At 42.3% G+C, this 15,104-nt stretch overlaps 1 protein-coding gene across 2 annotated transcripts in view; it reads left to right on the top strand.

Annotated features, from left to right (window-relative positions):
• The first annotated feature begins 1,280 nt into the window (after window positions 1-1,280).
• TMC6 (transmembrane channel like 6) overlaps window positions 1,281-15,104 on the top strand; it is a 42,568-nt gene continuing 28,744 nt past the window's right edge. Inside the window, exons 1-3 of one of the 2 annotated variants that reach the window (XM_070740101.1) lie at window positions 1,281-1,459; window positions 12,223-12,506; window positions 14,067-14,191. In XM_070740101.1, coding sequence (XP_070596202.1) covers window positions 12,451-12,506; window positions 14,067-14,191 — 181 coding nt within the window. In that variant the 5' untranslated portion in view covers window positions 1,281-1,459; window positions 12,223-12,450. The remainder of the gene's footprint in view (window positions 1,460-12,222; window positions 12,507-14,066; window positions 14,192-15,104) is intronic. The other variant, XM_070740102.1, reaches the window with a different exon arrangement.

Raw genomic sequence — 15,104 nt, 5'->3', positions numbered from 1 at the left:
TTTAATGATAGTTTGGGTACAAATAAGCAATCAAATCATGTCAGTAACCAGACAATATAAATTGTAAGGATACAAGCAACAAAGTTGCAGTCATACAGTCATATGTGGGAGGAGATGGATGATGGGAACAATGAGAAGATTAATAGTAGTGCAGATTTAATAAGTACTGTAGTTTGACAGTGGTGAAGGAATAATTTGTTTATCAGAGTGATGGCGTTCAGGGGAAAACTGTTTTTGTGTCTAGTTGTCTTGGTGTGCAGTGCTCTGTAGCAACGTTTTGAGGGTAGGAGTTGAAGCAGTTTGTGTCCAGGATGTGAGGTGTCTCTAAATATTTTCACTGCCCTCTTTTTGACTTGTGCAATATACAGGTCCCCAATGGAAGGCAGGTTGGCAGCAATTGTTTTTTCTGCAGTTCTGATTATCCTCTGAAATCTCTCTGTCTTGTTGGGTTGCAGAACCAAACCAGACAGTTATAGAGGTGCAGATGACAGACTTAATAATTCCTCTGTAGGACTATATCAGCAGCTCCTTGGGCAATTTGAGTTTTCTGAATTGGTGCAGAAAGAACATTCTTTGTTGTGCTTTTTTGATGACATTTTTGATGTGAGGTGTCCATTTTAGATCTTACAATATGGTTGAACCTAGAAATTTTAGGGTCCCTACTGTTGATACGGTATTGTCTAATATTGTAAGAGGTGGTTTCTCCTAAAGTCTACCACCATTTCTATGGTTTTGAGTGTACTGTATTCAGTTCCAGGTTGTTCCGGTTGCATCACAAGGTTAGTTGTTCAACCTCCCATCTGTATATGGATTCATCATTGTCTTGAATGAGCCCGATCACTGTTGTGTCATCTGTGAACTTTAGAGATGCAGTCATTGGAATAGAGAGAGAAGTGGAGAGAGCACCCAGCCTTGGGGGGGGAGGGCTGTGCTATTTGTACAGGTATCAGATATGATTCTGCTTAGCTTCACCTGCTGTTTCCTGTTTGTTAGGAAGCTTGTGATCCACTTAACATGTGTTCAGGTATCACTAACTGGTTCAAGCTGTGTGGACCTCAACTCCCAGAATTCCCTGTTTGACAAGGGTTGAAGTCCACACATCTTAGCAACCTTGAAAGACATTCACTTTGAAGCTATAGAAGCCTCCTGATAAGAGTAGTTGGTCTCACTGGATATGAAAGCTACTCATTTGTACAGAGGACACGCGTTTTTATTATCGGAAGCAGTTTTCCGTTTCAGTTGGACGGAACGTATAAAGCAAACCCAAAAGCACCTTTCCTGCTCCAGTAGGTGCTTCAGGAAAAAAAGAACTACAGCTCCCAGAGTCCTTTGTTGTTCAGGTGAAACACAGGGTGTGTTCTAGCCGCCGGGACTGGGGTTTCGTTTGGAGGAAAAAAAGTTTTCTTAGTGTGAAGAAGAGCCATTTAACCTGATTAAACCTGGAGGAATAACTCACAAGGTGAGTGGAAAAGTTGATCTGATCTAACTGCAGGGCTATATCGCGATTCCGGGAGTTGTAAAAAGGTTTCCGTCTTTATTGTGTAAGGACTTACTTATTCTCGCACGTTTTACAATTGTTTGTTTGTAATAATCGGGTGGGGTGAGGAGTGTGTGGGGGGGTCTCTTGGTTGCAAATTGGGGCCTGAATGTGATCTCCGTTACCGCGATCGCTATCCTGGATGAATCTCAGCAATGCTATTGTCCAGCGTAGGATTTGCTCCAGGCGGGAAAATCACCCGAGGGACGCGGCTACCAGGGATTCCCGCGTGGAGTAAGTGACTTCGGTGTTTCTTTCTCACACCCATGGAGCTGCTTGCGGAAGAAGTGAGGCCCTGATCCTGGAGGGGCCGGACCATAAATCAGACTAAGAAGTGTAATCTAACTAAATGCACTAAAATGCTTTTGCTTTTTTCCTAATACTGTACATTCCAAGCCCCCCCCCAAAAGAAACCCCCAACAGTACAAAAGCATTTTCTATTAGGTCCGGAGACAGTCTTAAAATCAGTTATTTAATTGTGGGATCCTAAGGTATTGGATTCAAATCAGGCAGGGTTTTCGTTTTAAAAATTTCGCTTAAAAGGAGTGCATCTTTTCTACCTTTCGAAAATCTGAAAGGGGCAAGAGAAACACTCATTATAATGTAGAGATAACTGGAAAGAGGCAAGATTTTAACACGCAGATCTCCTTGGGAAAACTGGCTGCTGCTTTATGATAAAATATCACTTATTGTATTAGCCACATACTGCATAATTTACTCCCATTAAGAAGTTCAAGAAGAAGTGGTGCTTCTTGCTAAATATAGATCTCGTAAGTCTTATGATTTTTTAAAAAGTAAAACTGCACAATCCTCAGAAACAAGAAAGCACTGACATTTCTGGACTTTAGAATTTACTTATACTAATGAAAATGCGCCTGTTGCCTTTTCTGAATTAGTTTATGTTTTGTAGGATTAGGTTTGCCCCACTTTTTTTTCACCATTCCCTCCAGAAGAGCACTTTTAAGCAAAAAATAAAAAAATTTTTTTTTTAAAAAAATGATTCGTTTCCACCCATTCCTTCTTAATAATAATAACAGAGTTGTAAGGGAACTTGGAGGTCTTCTGCTAAGGTCCTGATCAAGTTTAAACAACCAGTGATTGTAATAATCTTGCTCCTAGATAAACAGGCTGAGATCTTCAATATAAACATGAGTAGAAGAGTTGTTGGAAAAAATGGCTTTTCTTCCTTAACCCTTTTGGGATGCCCCAACGTATCAGCTCATTTTAAGGGGAGGTGGCTGCTAAGAATATGCCCAAAGAAAAGGGAGGGTAGAAGATGAGACAGCAGGCTGGACTGTTTGGCACAGCAGGAGCAAAAAGCCTTGCTTATGCAGCCTGTCCATTCTTCCAAAGCTGCGTGAGTGAGAGAATGTAAAGGAGGGTTTTGCCATTAGCCAGTGGAATAGGATGCTTTTGACGGAGGCAAGTGTTTTACTTTGGGACTATGACAGATTTCAAGAGCTAAGGTGGCCTTTGGGCAGCCTTGTTTTGGTAAGTAACCAGGCTGTAATTTTTATTTTGAGGAATGAGCTACCAGATGCATTAGAGATATACAGTACCATTTTTTCCTATGTTTTTCTTTGATGGATATATTTATTTATTTTATTTATTTATTTTGTCCAATACACAATGAGGGTTTTAGTGGGTATATATCTATATACACATAGTAAAATACATGATGAAGGTTATAGAGGAGATACTCATAGTAAAATATATCTAAGAAATAATAGAAAAGAAGATATAGTAATAGAACATATCAATGAAAGAATAGAAGAAGAGATATAGAAATAGAAGAAAAGATATAGGAAATATAGGAGAGCAATAGGACAGGGGACGGAAGGCACTCTAGTGCACTTGTATTCGCCCCTTCCTGACCTCTTAGGAATCTGGATAGGTCAACCATAGATAATCTAAGGGTAAAATGTTGGGGGTTTGGGGATGACACTATGGAGTCCGGTAATGAGTTTCACGCTTTGACAACTCGGTTACTGAAGTCATATTTTTTACAGTCAAGTTTGGAGCGGTTAATATTAAGTTTAAATCTGTTGTGTGCTCTTGTGTTGTTGTGGTTGAAGCTGAAGTAGTCGCCGACAGGCAGGATGTTGCAGCATATGATCTTGTGGGCAATACTTAGATCTTATTTAAGGCATCTTAGTTCTAAACTTTCTAGGCCCAGGATTGAAAGTCTAGTCTCATAGGGTATTCTGAATTAGGAAGAGACAACCTCCTGCCAGGTTCATTTCCCAGCTTTCTGCTGGAAACCACTTTGTTGGGTGATAACTTTTATATCTTCTTCTCCCATTCTCTCATTTCCCCTGAAACTCTGCTTTAGGGTTATGATTTCATCTGAGCAATACCATAAATACTGGCAAAAACATAGAACTGCAGTCTGGTTATTCTATGGGAGCTGAAATATTTTTGTTTCATCACACAATATACGCACTATGGAATAAATTTATGGAAATATAATCTGCCTGAACAAAACATTTAATTTCTTTTAATTCATTCTCTTGTACCTGCACAATGTTTTTGTGATGTGCTCATGCACATGAAATGATGTAGTCCTAGGGCAATGGGCTGGCTGGCTGAATCCTGATTGGCGCCTTAGAAACTCAGGAGTGACCATGCCAATTACAAATTCTTCCTTTGGGTGATCCAATACGTGATCCAAAATTCTTTGAGATTTGGGTGATACCAACTGGTGTAAATGCTGCCAAATATCTTCAGTTGTAGTTTATGTCTAAACTGAGCAAACCAATCAGTTCTGGGTTTTTAAGTGAGAAAACAATGTGGCTCACTAGGAAATTGGAGGTGGGGGGAGAACTATGAATCCTTTAAATTAGGATATATATGCATGGCAAAACCACTTGAAGACACCCCCCTCAAAAATAAATACAGTACAGTGATCCCTCGATTTTCGCGATCTCAATCTTCGCGAAACGCTATATCGCGATTTTTCAGAAAATATTAATTTAAAAATACTCCACGGTTTTTTTGCTATTTTTTCCCACCCGATGACGTCACTCTCTTCCTTCCTTTCTCATCTTTCTTTCTCTCTCTCTTTCTCTATCTTGCTTCTTCTTCTCTCACACTCTCTTCCTCCCTCTCTCATCTCTTTCTTTCCTTCTCTCTCTTTCTCTATCTCTCCCCCTCTTGCTCTCGAGCGGCGAGCGAGCGGCCGGGCGAAGGGCGGGCGAAGGGCGGGCGAGCTGCGAGCGAGCTGACATTCTTCATCAGCGGGGGCAGAATTGCACAAGCGTTTTGTTGAGGGAAATTGCCTCAGTTTTAAACGCGAGGCTGCAAAAGAGGGAAGCCTCATGCGCGCCGTTTCCTAAACCGTGCACGCACGGAGGCGCCGGAACATCCGGGTGGCTCCGAAGCCAAGGCGCCCAGGAAGCCTCCCATCAACCCAGAGGGCCCAAGAAACCCGGCCCGCTTAGGCCGCTCAGCGGAGAGGCCAGCGCAGCCGAGGCGCTGCGGGGAGCCGCCTCCACCTCCACTACTACTACTACTCCCGCCGCCGTCCCCTCCCAGCCAGGCAACATGAAGCAGCAATGCGGCTCCCCAGGCTCGGTCCCTCTGGCACTCGCCGGGGGACGCCTGAGGGGGCTCCCTGAGGAAAGCGTGGAGAGAGAGAGAGAGAGGTGGGCACGCTTTCAGCTGCCACCCCCTTAAAATCTCTTCTGCACGGAACGACCCTCCTCTGAGAGGAGGAGGCGCAACTCTTTCCCTGCCAGCGACACCCCCGTTTCCCCGAGGCGGCTCCCGTCTTCTTTCTCCCACCCCCTTCGAGCCGAACGGCCGAGACGCCCCCTTCTTCTAGTTTAAAGAGAAAGCAGAAGACATTATTAAAGCCCAACTTCGGATCGGTTCTTCGCTGCCCCCTTCCCATTCTTCCTTCCCCTGCTCTAGGGAACCGCACGCCCCTCATTCAAGGAGCAGCAGACAACCAGACAGACGCCTGTCTCCCTCCCTTTTCGGGTGCCTGTCTCCCTCCCTTTTCGGGTGCGGAGCCCCTCAAGTTGCCTCACGGGGAGGCGGCGGGAGAAGGAGAACTCCGGCTAAGCCAGGCTGTCTCTCTCTCTCTCCCCCGTTTCGGTCTTCCCGGCATCAGTGCCTTCGCCTTCCTCCCCCGACAGCGCCGCGTGCAAGCTCGGGTTATCCGACAGCCGGGAGCGTCCCTCTTGCTACCCACCTCTGAAATAAAAGTGAGCGAGCGGCCGGGCGAACGGCGGGTGGGCGGGTGCCTACGGGGAACGTGGTGGATCGGGCGGGTGGGCGGTAGCAGCGAGGGCGCCGGAGGCGCTGGGGGGGGGCGGGGGCAGCCAAAAATGGTGTTTTTACTTCCGCGCCACTACATCGCGAAAAATCGATTATCGCGAGGGGTCTTGGAACGTAACCCTCGCGATACTCGAGGGATCACTGTACTATTAAGTACTGTATTTATTTATTATTATTTTTTATTAAGTATGGATGATTATTGTGCAGATCAAGGGCCACCTGAGTAGATCTCCTCCAAATCAGACTGAAGAAAGTCTACACATCTCCTTGAATGGGTTAGACCAGTGTTTCCCAACCTTGGCAACTTGAAGAGATCTGGACTTCAACTCCCAGAATTCCTCAGCCAGCGAATGCTGACTGGGGAATTCTGGGAGTTAAAGTCCAGATCTCTTCAAGTTGCCAAGGTTGGGAAACACTGGGTTAGACAGTGATAAAGTTTTGCTATTCAGTTTGAATTGGTGCCAGAGCAGAACAAAAAGGCTTCTAGTTCATTGGAAAGGCGGGCAGTCATGACGGGGAAGCAAATACATTTCATGCATATCATTTGCGTAACAGCTGGCCCCTTGCATTCTGTGGAAGTGAAAGAACATGATGCTTGGCATTTATGTGTAATCCTTAGGTCATGCTAATCTACATAACGGGGTATAATTGAACTTCTGTACAAAAGAAGAACCCAATTCTGCTGATATCAAACATGAAGCATTTTAGAGCAGACGTAGGCAACTCTCTTGGCACCGGGGGTGGGCTACTGCCCGGACAGGGGGCAATGGGGGGACACAGTGGGGTAGCGAAAATGGGGCTCCACCCCAGAGCACCCAATTTACACTGAAAGATGTTGAAAGAAAATGCAGGGCGTCCTGCATAAGCCACCGCCACAGTGTGGTAGTAAAAATTTTGGTAGCCTTTCACTGCTTGGCACCCATCAGGTTCCCTCTCCATCTGACAATTTGTTTATATCCTACTTTTTAAAAAAACAATACATGGATATTGAGGTGCTGCAAAGAAAAGTGCCAGTACTGTATTTAGTTGCAACTGTGTTTGCATAAAAGCTGTTAAATAAAAATGGTGGGGCCATGGCCTATGGAGAAAACCTTTACAAAATGTTCATAGGTGGTATTTGCTGCCAGCAAGATTGGCCAAAACATCTAAGAACTCCTCTGCCAATTGTTGGAAATGTAACCAGACTCCAGGAATATACTACCACATGTGGTGGGCATGTAAGAAAGCAAGGAATTACTGGGAGAAAATTCATAAATGGTTTGAAACGATAACTGAGCATTATACAGTGATACCTTGTCTTACAAACTTAATTGGTTCCTGGACGAGGTTCTTAAGGTGAAAAGTTTGTAAGATGAAACAATGTTTCCCATAGAAATCAATGTAAAAGTGATTAATACGTGCAAGCCCAAAATTCACCCCTTTTGCCCGCTGAAGCGCCTGTTTTTGCACTGCTGGGATTTCCCTGAGGCTCCCCTCCATGGGAAATCCCACCTCCGGACTTCTGTGTTTTTGCAATGCTGCGATTTCACTGAGGCTCCCCTCGCTGGGAAACCCCACCTCCGGACTTCCGTTGCCAGCGAAGTGCCCATTTTTGCGCTGCTGGGATTCCCCTGCAGCATCACAAAAACACGGAAGTCCGGAGGTGGGGTTTCCCATGGAGGGGAGCCTCGGGGGAATCCCAGCAGCACAAAAACGGGTGCTTCGGTGGCAACGGAAGTCCGGAGGAGCGGCATCCCAGTGGTGGCAGTGGGTTTGTAAGGTGAAAATAGTTTGTAAGAAGAGGCAAAGAAATCTTAAACCCCAGGTTTGTATCTCGAAAAGTTTGTATGACGAGGTGTTTGTAAGACGAGGTATCACTGCATTGGGTTCAAATCAGAAATGTGCCTTTTTAGGTATATTGTCGGAAAGCTATGACAAAGCCATCATTTACTTAGTGTTACCTATATTGACGGCAGCTAGAATTTCCTATGTTGAATTTCATATTGGAAAAATATGAACACCCCATTGGATGATGACATAATAAAGAAAATTTGGACTTATGCTGAAATGGACAAATTACCATATTTTTCAGAGTACTGTATAAGTGCTAAAAGTGTTAAAAAGTGCTATTGCTAACATGTTGTAAGCCGCCCTGAGTCTACGGAGAAGGGCGGCATAAAAATAAATAAAATAAAATAAAATAAAATAATCAAATCAAATCAAATCATAAATAAGAAAATTTAGGTGTATCTTATACACCAAATGTAGCCCAATCCAGTGACCCCCACCCTTTGGCCTCTGCCTCCCAGCAATTTATCTCCTTGAAGCAAACAGTGCAGAGCCTGATTAGCATTAGCATAAGCAACTGATTATCATCCTCCCAACCACCAGCTGATTGAACTGCAGGCAGCCTCATGTGCTAAAATAAAAGTGAAACTAAAACTGCAAGGAGGCAAATTGCTGGGAGAGAATTTTATTTTCTTGTGCTAATCTGTTGCTGAAATTGGATGCAAGGAGGTAAGTCAACAACTATAAATGTCTATAAAATGTTCAAATTATTAGACTTATTTTTAAATACTGCTTTATATTGTTCTAGACAACTTAACAAAATATAGAAGCTTTTTAAAATAAATTCTTGATCTGAAGAGGCCCAGTGTTATTGTATCTTTTTTTAAATAGCAGAGAATAATGTATACTTCCAGAAAGCCACATCAATTTTAACAGAATCTGTACAAGTATAATCTGAAATGTAACAGTGTCCTGTTTAGTATTAAGATAAGGCAGTTGAGTTAAACCCTGACTTAGTCATGATTGGAGTAGATCTATTTAAATAATTGGGAGGAGTTAGTGTGACTACATTTAAGAAAACTTTCTGGCATGTACTGCCATAATGTACATTTCTCCAATTCTTTGCTATTTCTATGGGTCAGGAACACATGCACAGAAATACACAGCAAACAGTGTGTATCATCTGTGTTGTTTGCTGTTTGGCAAATAGCTGGCAGATTCCCCCCCCCTTCTTTTCCTCCCGAAAACCTAGGTGCGTCTTAAACTCCAATGGGTCTTATACTCTGAAAAATATGGTAACTTTAAAAATTAAAGATAAAGAAGACTTGAAATATTATAGGGTATGGAATAAATTTTATGAATGGATAGAGACAAGGGGGGAAATGAGAGGGAAGTTTATGAATATCAGTACAACAAAGATGTATAAAAATATGGATATAAAATGGAAAAATTTGTAAATAAGCTAATGTAAGTAGAAACTTAGTTTTCTTTTGTTTTTTTTGTTGGTGTGTTGCTCTAATTACTGTTAACATAGTACAGTTATAGTTATTAACTTGTATATTAAGTTTTGCCATTGATCTCTCTATTGCTCTGCTTTATTTGTATTACTGTCTTGACATGATACTGTCTTTTCAATAAAAAATAATTTATAAAATGATGGGTGGCACCATTGAGGGAGGTGCACATGATTTAATTTTTCCCCTATTGCTACTAATGTTGAGTTGAAGTGCTCCTGGACTTCCATGAGTCAGCAGAAAACTATTCAGACTGCCCCTGGCAATATCATAATAAGCAGAAAAGTGCTAATTAACCCCAAGTACAGCTATAGGTGACTTAAGGCTGTCTCATTCGTGGGTTGACAACAAGATGCCATGGAACATTGCAGAAAAACCGGTACCAGAGTATGCTGAATCTTTGGTTAAGTGAAACCACCGATCAAGTTATGGTGGCTGGGGAATTCTGGGAGTGGAAATCCATTCATCCTGAAGTTGCTAAGGTTGAGGTTTGCTCAGAAAAACCCAGGGAGGTGATAATAACAATAAACCAGCCGATAGCTAAGAAAATAAAGAAATAGAGCATAATTAATGGTTTGAACAGGAACATACCTATCCTATCTGGTCCATTAGCCTTTCTGTTCCCCAAACATCCTGGCAAATTTGTGGAAAGACAATTCATCCTCCTCAGGTCTTTCTTCCTGTCAGAACTAGTTGGGGAGGGGCATTGTTTTCTTTTGCCATGAAAAGTGTTCCAATATCTAACAGGTTGCCTCTTCTCAACCTATTCTCAAAAGCATCTGAAGGTAGAACAAGAAGCAATGGGTGGAAACCAATGAAGAAGACAAGCAACCTAGAACTAAGAAGAAATTTCCTGGCAGTGAGAACAATTAATCAGTGGAACAGCTTGTCTCCAGAAGTTGTGGATGCTCCAACACTGGGAGTTTTTAAGACGTGGTTGGATGACCATTTGTCTGAATGGTGTAGGGTTTCCTGTCTGAGCAGGGGGTTGAACTATAAGTCCTACAAGGTCCCTTCCAACTCTCTGATTCGATTAAGAAAGAGATGCTTTCCTTGCATTGAGAGATGAGAAGTGATGTTCTCCCTGCCCTCTCCTGGATGTGAAAAGACATTGCATATAGAGCAGGGCTGTTCAGCCTTACCAACTTTAAGACTTGTAGACTTCAACTTCCAGAATTCCCCAGCCAGTACTGGGGACTTCCTATTTAGCTCATTCTATACTGGATGATTTCTTTCATGGAAGAACAGCAGTGAAATCTACTTACCCTCCCTACTGGTTTGAAGGTGCATGCTTTTTCAACCTCTGCACATATGCAAAAGGTTTTGCGCATGTGCAGAGGGCTAAAAAAAAGAAAATGGTGATGTCCGGGCGGAACCCCACACTGCCACCACTACCAGTTCTCCAAACCACCAGCAGCCACTGCTACTGGTACACCCAAACTGGGCCTAACTGGTAGCATTTCATCTCTGTATAAGAGGACTGGGAGAGCCATCAACTCCAAGAAAGAAAGAAATCTCCAGAGTTTTGCTGCTGCCTTGTTTTTTCAAAGCTGAGTCCCAATATTTTAAAGTGTGGAATATCCAGAACTAGCAGCTCAGGTTTCAGGATTTTCTGAAAATCATAAAACAGCAGCTGTTAAATAAGCTGAAATTGCTCTGACTGTTCAATTGTTGCCACACCTGTAGTTCCACAAAGCTGTGAATCTCTCTAGCTTTGTTTAGCCCTTGTGTATTTTGGGGTCAGGGAAAGATTAAGGCTCTACAAAGCACGGAAAGCTGCTACTTCACAACAAGCTTTGCTCTGAAGCTGTGACTAAGCTGGAGCTGGCTTCCAATTTTTGCAACAGGGGAGGTGAGAATACATAACAAGGCTGAAGGATTTGTGTTTCAGAACGCTCCTTCAGAAAGTTTGGATTCTCTATTTATCAGGCTGGAACAAAGACGTCTGATCGTCCGTGTCCAACTTTCACCCTTGTCCTTGTATCAGAAGATAAAAAATATGCAACATATTGTTGCAGGCTACACTTCAAGTCATTTTTTTTTTGCATTAAAAAGGTCAAGTCTGGTTTGCCATCTTGCCATTTTAATGAAGTTTTATTTTGCCTCTTGCATAACAAGGTCCTAAGATCTCCAAAAAGCCAGACATCTTAACAGACAGACTAATAAGGGAGTAATAGATAATGTGAGAGAGTTCAGAGTGAGAAGCAGAAGTGGGTTTTTCTCCCCAAAGTCAAGAGCTGTCCTGGTCAAGATGATTGTTTAATCACTTCCCCAAGAATAGAGTATGTACTGACCTTATACTTAAACCACAAGTTTATAATTTCAAAAAGCAAAAGATGCCACAAAGTTCTTTGTTATTGGCAGACCAAAGTACTAGCATCTTCTGCAGATAAACAAAAGTATCTTTCTGAATACAGTAAAAGCATGTTGCAACCCTTGCTGAGTTGAGGGGCAGATAGTTTCCTGGTGTTGAACGCTGACAGGATGCTCCGTTTTTATCTTTCATAGGCAACAAGCTCACTTCCTTTCTTCATTCTTCTCATGCTCTATTGAGAGTTTTAACCCCCTGAACCTGCACAGTCAGTGGTAGAAACAAGCTTCCTGTCAGGCAGGAAGCTTGGTTGCTTCATTTGCTGGTGTTCACTCGGAGCCTCCTCTCAGGAATGCAGGAACTGGGCTTTTTTACTAACCCTTGGCAGCCTAGCCCATCCTGGATGATTGAAATGCAGAGCTGCTTATCTATCTGCCTTAGTGGCAGTTGGGCTGCTTGACAAGAATTGGGACCGTTAAGTTTTTGGATAGTGAAAGCCAGTGATACACCTGCAGGTAATGCAAAGGGAGCTTCCACTTTCCTTTGCAGATATGGTTTGCTTTTCTGCTATAAGTCAAGAGAGGAATGAAGTTTGAGTGCCAGCAGCTGTATTTGCATTGTCTGAAATGCAGACACCCAGCCTGAATTGCAGCCTTTGTCTTGACCCCGTTTTTCCTTCCTTTTTGTGTGATTTGCTCACAGCGGACCGGGCAGCTCTTGCGATACACACTTTCTAAATCTTGTAGTAGTAGGCAGCGGAAGAGCCCAGTACAGCTCTGTGTGTCTCATGTTGTGTCCTTTATGGTGTGTAGGCTTGAACGTTGTGGCCTGCTGTGCTTCGATCTTGAGAGGGAAGAAGAAGACATCAGATATTAACAGCGCCATCTGAACGATTTTGTTGGAAGAAGTGGAGCCTGAATCTTCTCAATGGAACCAGCTTCAAGTGACATTGATTCTTTCTGTAACCTGCATTTGGAAATGTGGCGGGACTAAAAAGTGCAGAGGCGAGCAAATTACTTCTTGTGGAGTTGTTTATCAAAATGTCCCACACGGTGACTTTCACCTTTGAGGACCTTGAGAATGGAGACCCTGCCAGGTGAGTGTGGTTCTTTTTTAAATAGGCACATTTTTAAAAAAAGCGTACATGGGAACTGTATTCATTCCTGCCTTAGAAAAAGAAAGCATGTGATCAGATGGTTAAGAGCACTTCCAAATTATGTACAAAGCTGAAAATTTATTTCAAAGCAAAACTCCTTTTCAAAAGCCTGACTTTTCTTTTTCTATATTGAATGATCAGAAAACTAAAAGTAGAATTCTTGTTAGCATAAAGCATGGGATGGAATATTGGTGTGCGGGAGTTCTGTTGCCTGTTTATGAAAGCTGGAGAGAGGAGATCCCAGTAACAAATACAAATCATTACTAACATTGAAAAGAAAAAGTTGATGGACTATTTATATGCGCTGTTGATGTTACCTAGTTTGGTAATGAAATACTATTCTCAAGGAAACCACCAAGATCAGAGAGCACCAAAGTCCCCAAAGTTCAACCCTGAGCTATAAAAATTCTCTACTATCAGGACTATTTATAATATCTAGTGTAGATCCTTGGGAATGAGTGGGTAGGGCATAAATTGCCCTACCAATTTTTCAGTTATTTTCAGAATAGTCTACAGTGTTGGGAAAATATTAGTCATTGCTTCTAAATGTTTTGAGCATCGCTGCTTCAGATCTGATTTTAAGACATATGAAACATGTTTTGTCCATTATTGAACCATATGGTACTAAGATTTACAAATTGCTATTATAGAATTTTAGTCACAGAGATCAAAAGTATAGGATCCATATAGTACAAATCAGTGAAGGGCTACCAAAATTTTTACTACCACACTGTGGGCGTGGCTTATGCAGGAGGCCCTGCATTTTCTTTCAACATTTTTCAGTGCAATTTGGGTGCTTTGGGGTAAAACTCCATCTTCACTACCCCACTGCGTTCCCCCCCATCCGGGCAGTAGCCCACCCCTGGTACAAATCCTGGAAGAAACAAGAATTGATTGATTCTATTCATTATTTCCCGAGACTTAGGACAGAACATACCAGAACAGTATACAGCTATGTAATAAAAATTTCCAGACTTTGGATGGAAATATGATAACAGTTTAATTAAATTCAAAATAAAAATAGAACAATTATAATGCAATTACTAGAGCGCTAAAAGATATGATGCTCAGATTAATCCCTACCTTACAAAACTAATTTCCAAGATGTAATAATCAACACTTTGTTGTTTGTTTGTAGTTTATTGTTTAAACATATAAGGCTTTGCTTTCACTCTCATTATGTAGATCTCCTGGGTGCCCATTAGTAGATGCTTACATAAGGCTCTGAAGACCCTGAGGGAAAGTCTTTGTAAACCATGTTTGATCATGTGGTTGGTTATTCTCCATCCCTCTTGTGTATTCTGTCTGTGTCTTAGATTCTGTCTTGGTTTGCTATAAGAACTGTAATGTTCTAATATGTTTTGCCTCCTTTCATTTAGTCATTATATATTCCCAACTACTAACTAAATCCCATGTGAAGTTGGTGAGATATTAGAGGCTGTTGTTTTAGGGATCCTGTCAATTAAACAGTTGAGCAGACTGCTTCTCTGTTCCCCACAGCCAAGACTTAAGTCCATATGATGAAGGGGCTGTCCATGATTCCTTCCACCAGCTAATTAAGGAGCAGAGCAGCTTGGCTGAGCAAGAGTTGGTGGAGATGCAAGATCTGACTAACAGGAACAAAGGTGAGTCAAGACGTGCCTATATAGCACAGAGACTTCCTGATGATTATCACGGATGTTCTATTTGCAGGTAAATAGTTTGGGTTAGGGGAAAAGATTTTGTGTAACTTTTAAGCGGTATTTCCTGTTTTTTCTTCAGAGAACACTGTAAAAAACTATGCGGCCTGACGTTACAGCTTTTAACTTAACAAAATTTATTTGTTTGTTTGTTTGTTTTCTTAGATTTGTATGCCGCCCCTCTCCGTAGACTCGGGGGGTGGGTGGGTCACAGCATACAATTAAACAATTCATGACAAATCTAATAAATTTAAAAAACATTTAAAAACCCCATTATTAAACCAGACATACACACAGACATACCATACATAAATAGTATATGCCCGGGGGAGAGGGGGGGGAATGCCTCAATTCCCCCATGCCTGACGGCAGAGGTGAGTTTTAAGGAGTTTACGGAAGGCAAGGAAGGTGGGGGCAGTTCTAATCTCTGGGGGGAGCGGGTTCCAGAGAGTCGGGGCCGCCACAGAGAAGGCTCTTCCCCTGGGACCTGCCAGATGACATTGTTTAGTCGACGGGACCCGGAGGAGGCCAACTCTGTGGGACCTAATCGGTCGCTGGGATTCGTGCAGCAGAAGGCAGTCCCGGAGATATTCTGGTCTGATGCCATGAAGGGATGTGGATGAAGAGATGTTTCTAGAAAGCATTTTCTTTCTTTTCAGTCATTGTATTTCTTTAGAACTATTACCTACAACTAAACAAAAATCTATGGCTTCCTAACTACGTTTAACAACCTTATTCACAATACAAAGTAGGGTGAAAAACAAATACATGTTCTCATTTTATCCTCACAATCACCCTGTATGGAAGATTGGCTTCAGAAGTAATGAATAGTTTGCAATACATTTATAGCCAGCATGGA

The sequence above is a fragment of the Erythrolamprus reginae genome, chromosome 2 (genome assembly GCF_031021105.1).
Source record: "Erythrolamprus reginae isolate rEryReg1 chromosome 2, rEryReg1.hap1, whole genome shotgun sequence".
NCBI lineage: Eukaryota > Metazoa > Chordata > Lepidosauria > Squamata > Dipsadidae > Erythrolamprus > Erythrolamprus reginae.
Note: the sequence above shows the minus strand (reverse complement) of the source record. Positions and strands in the feature narration are given on the sequence as shown.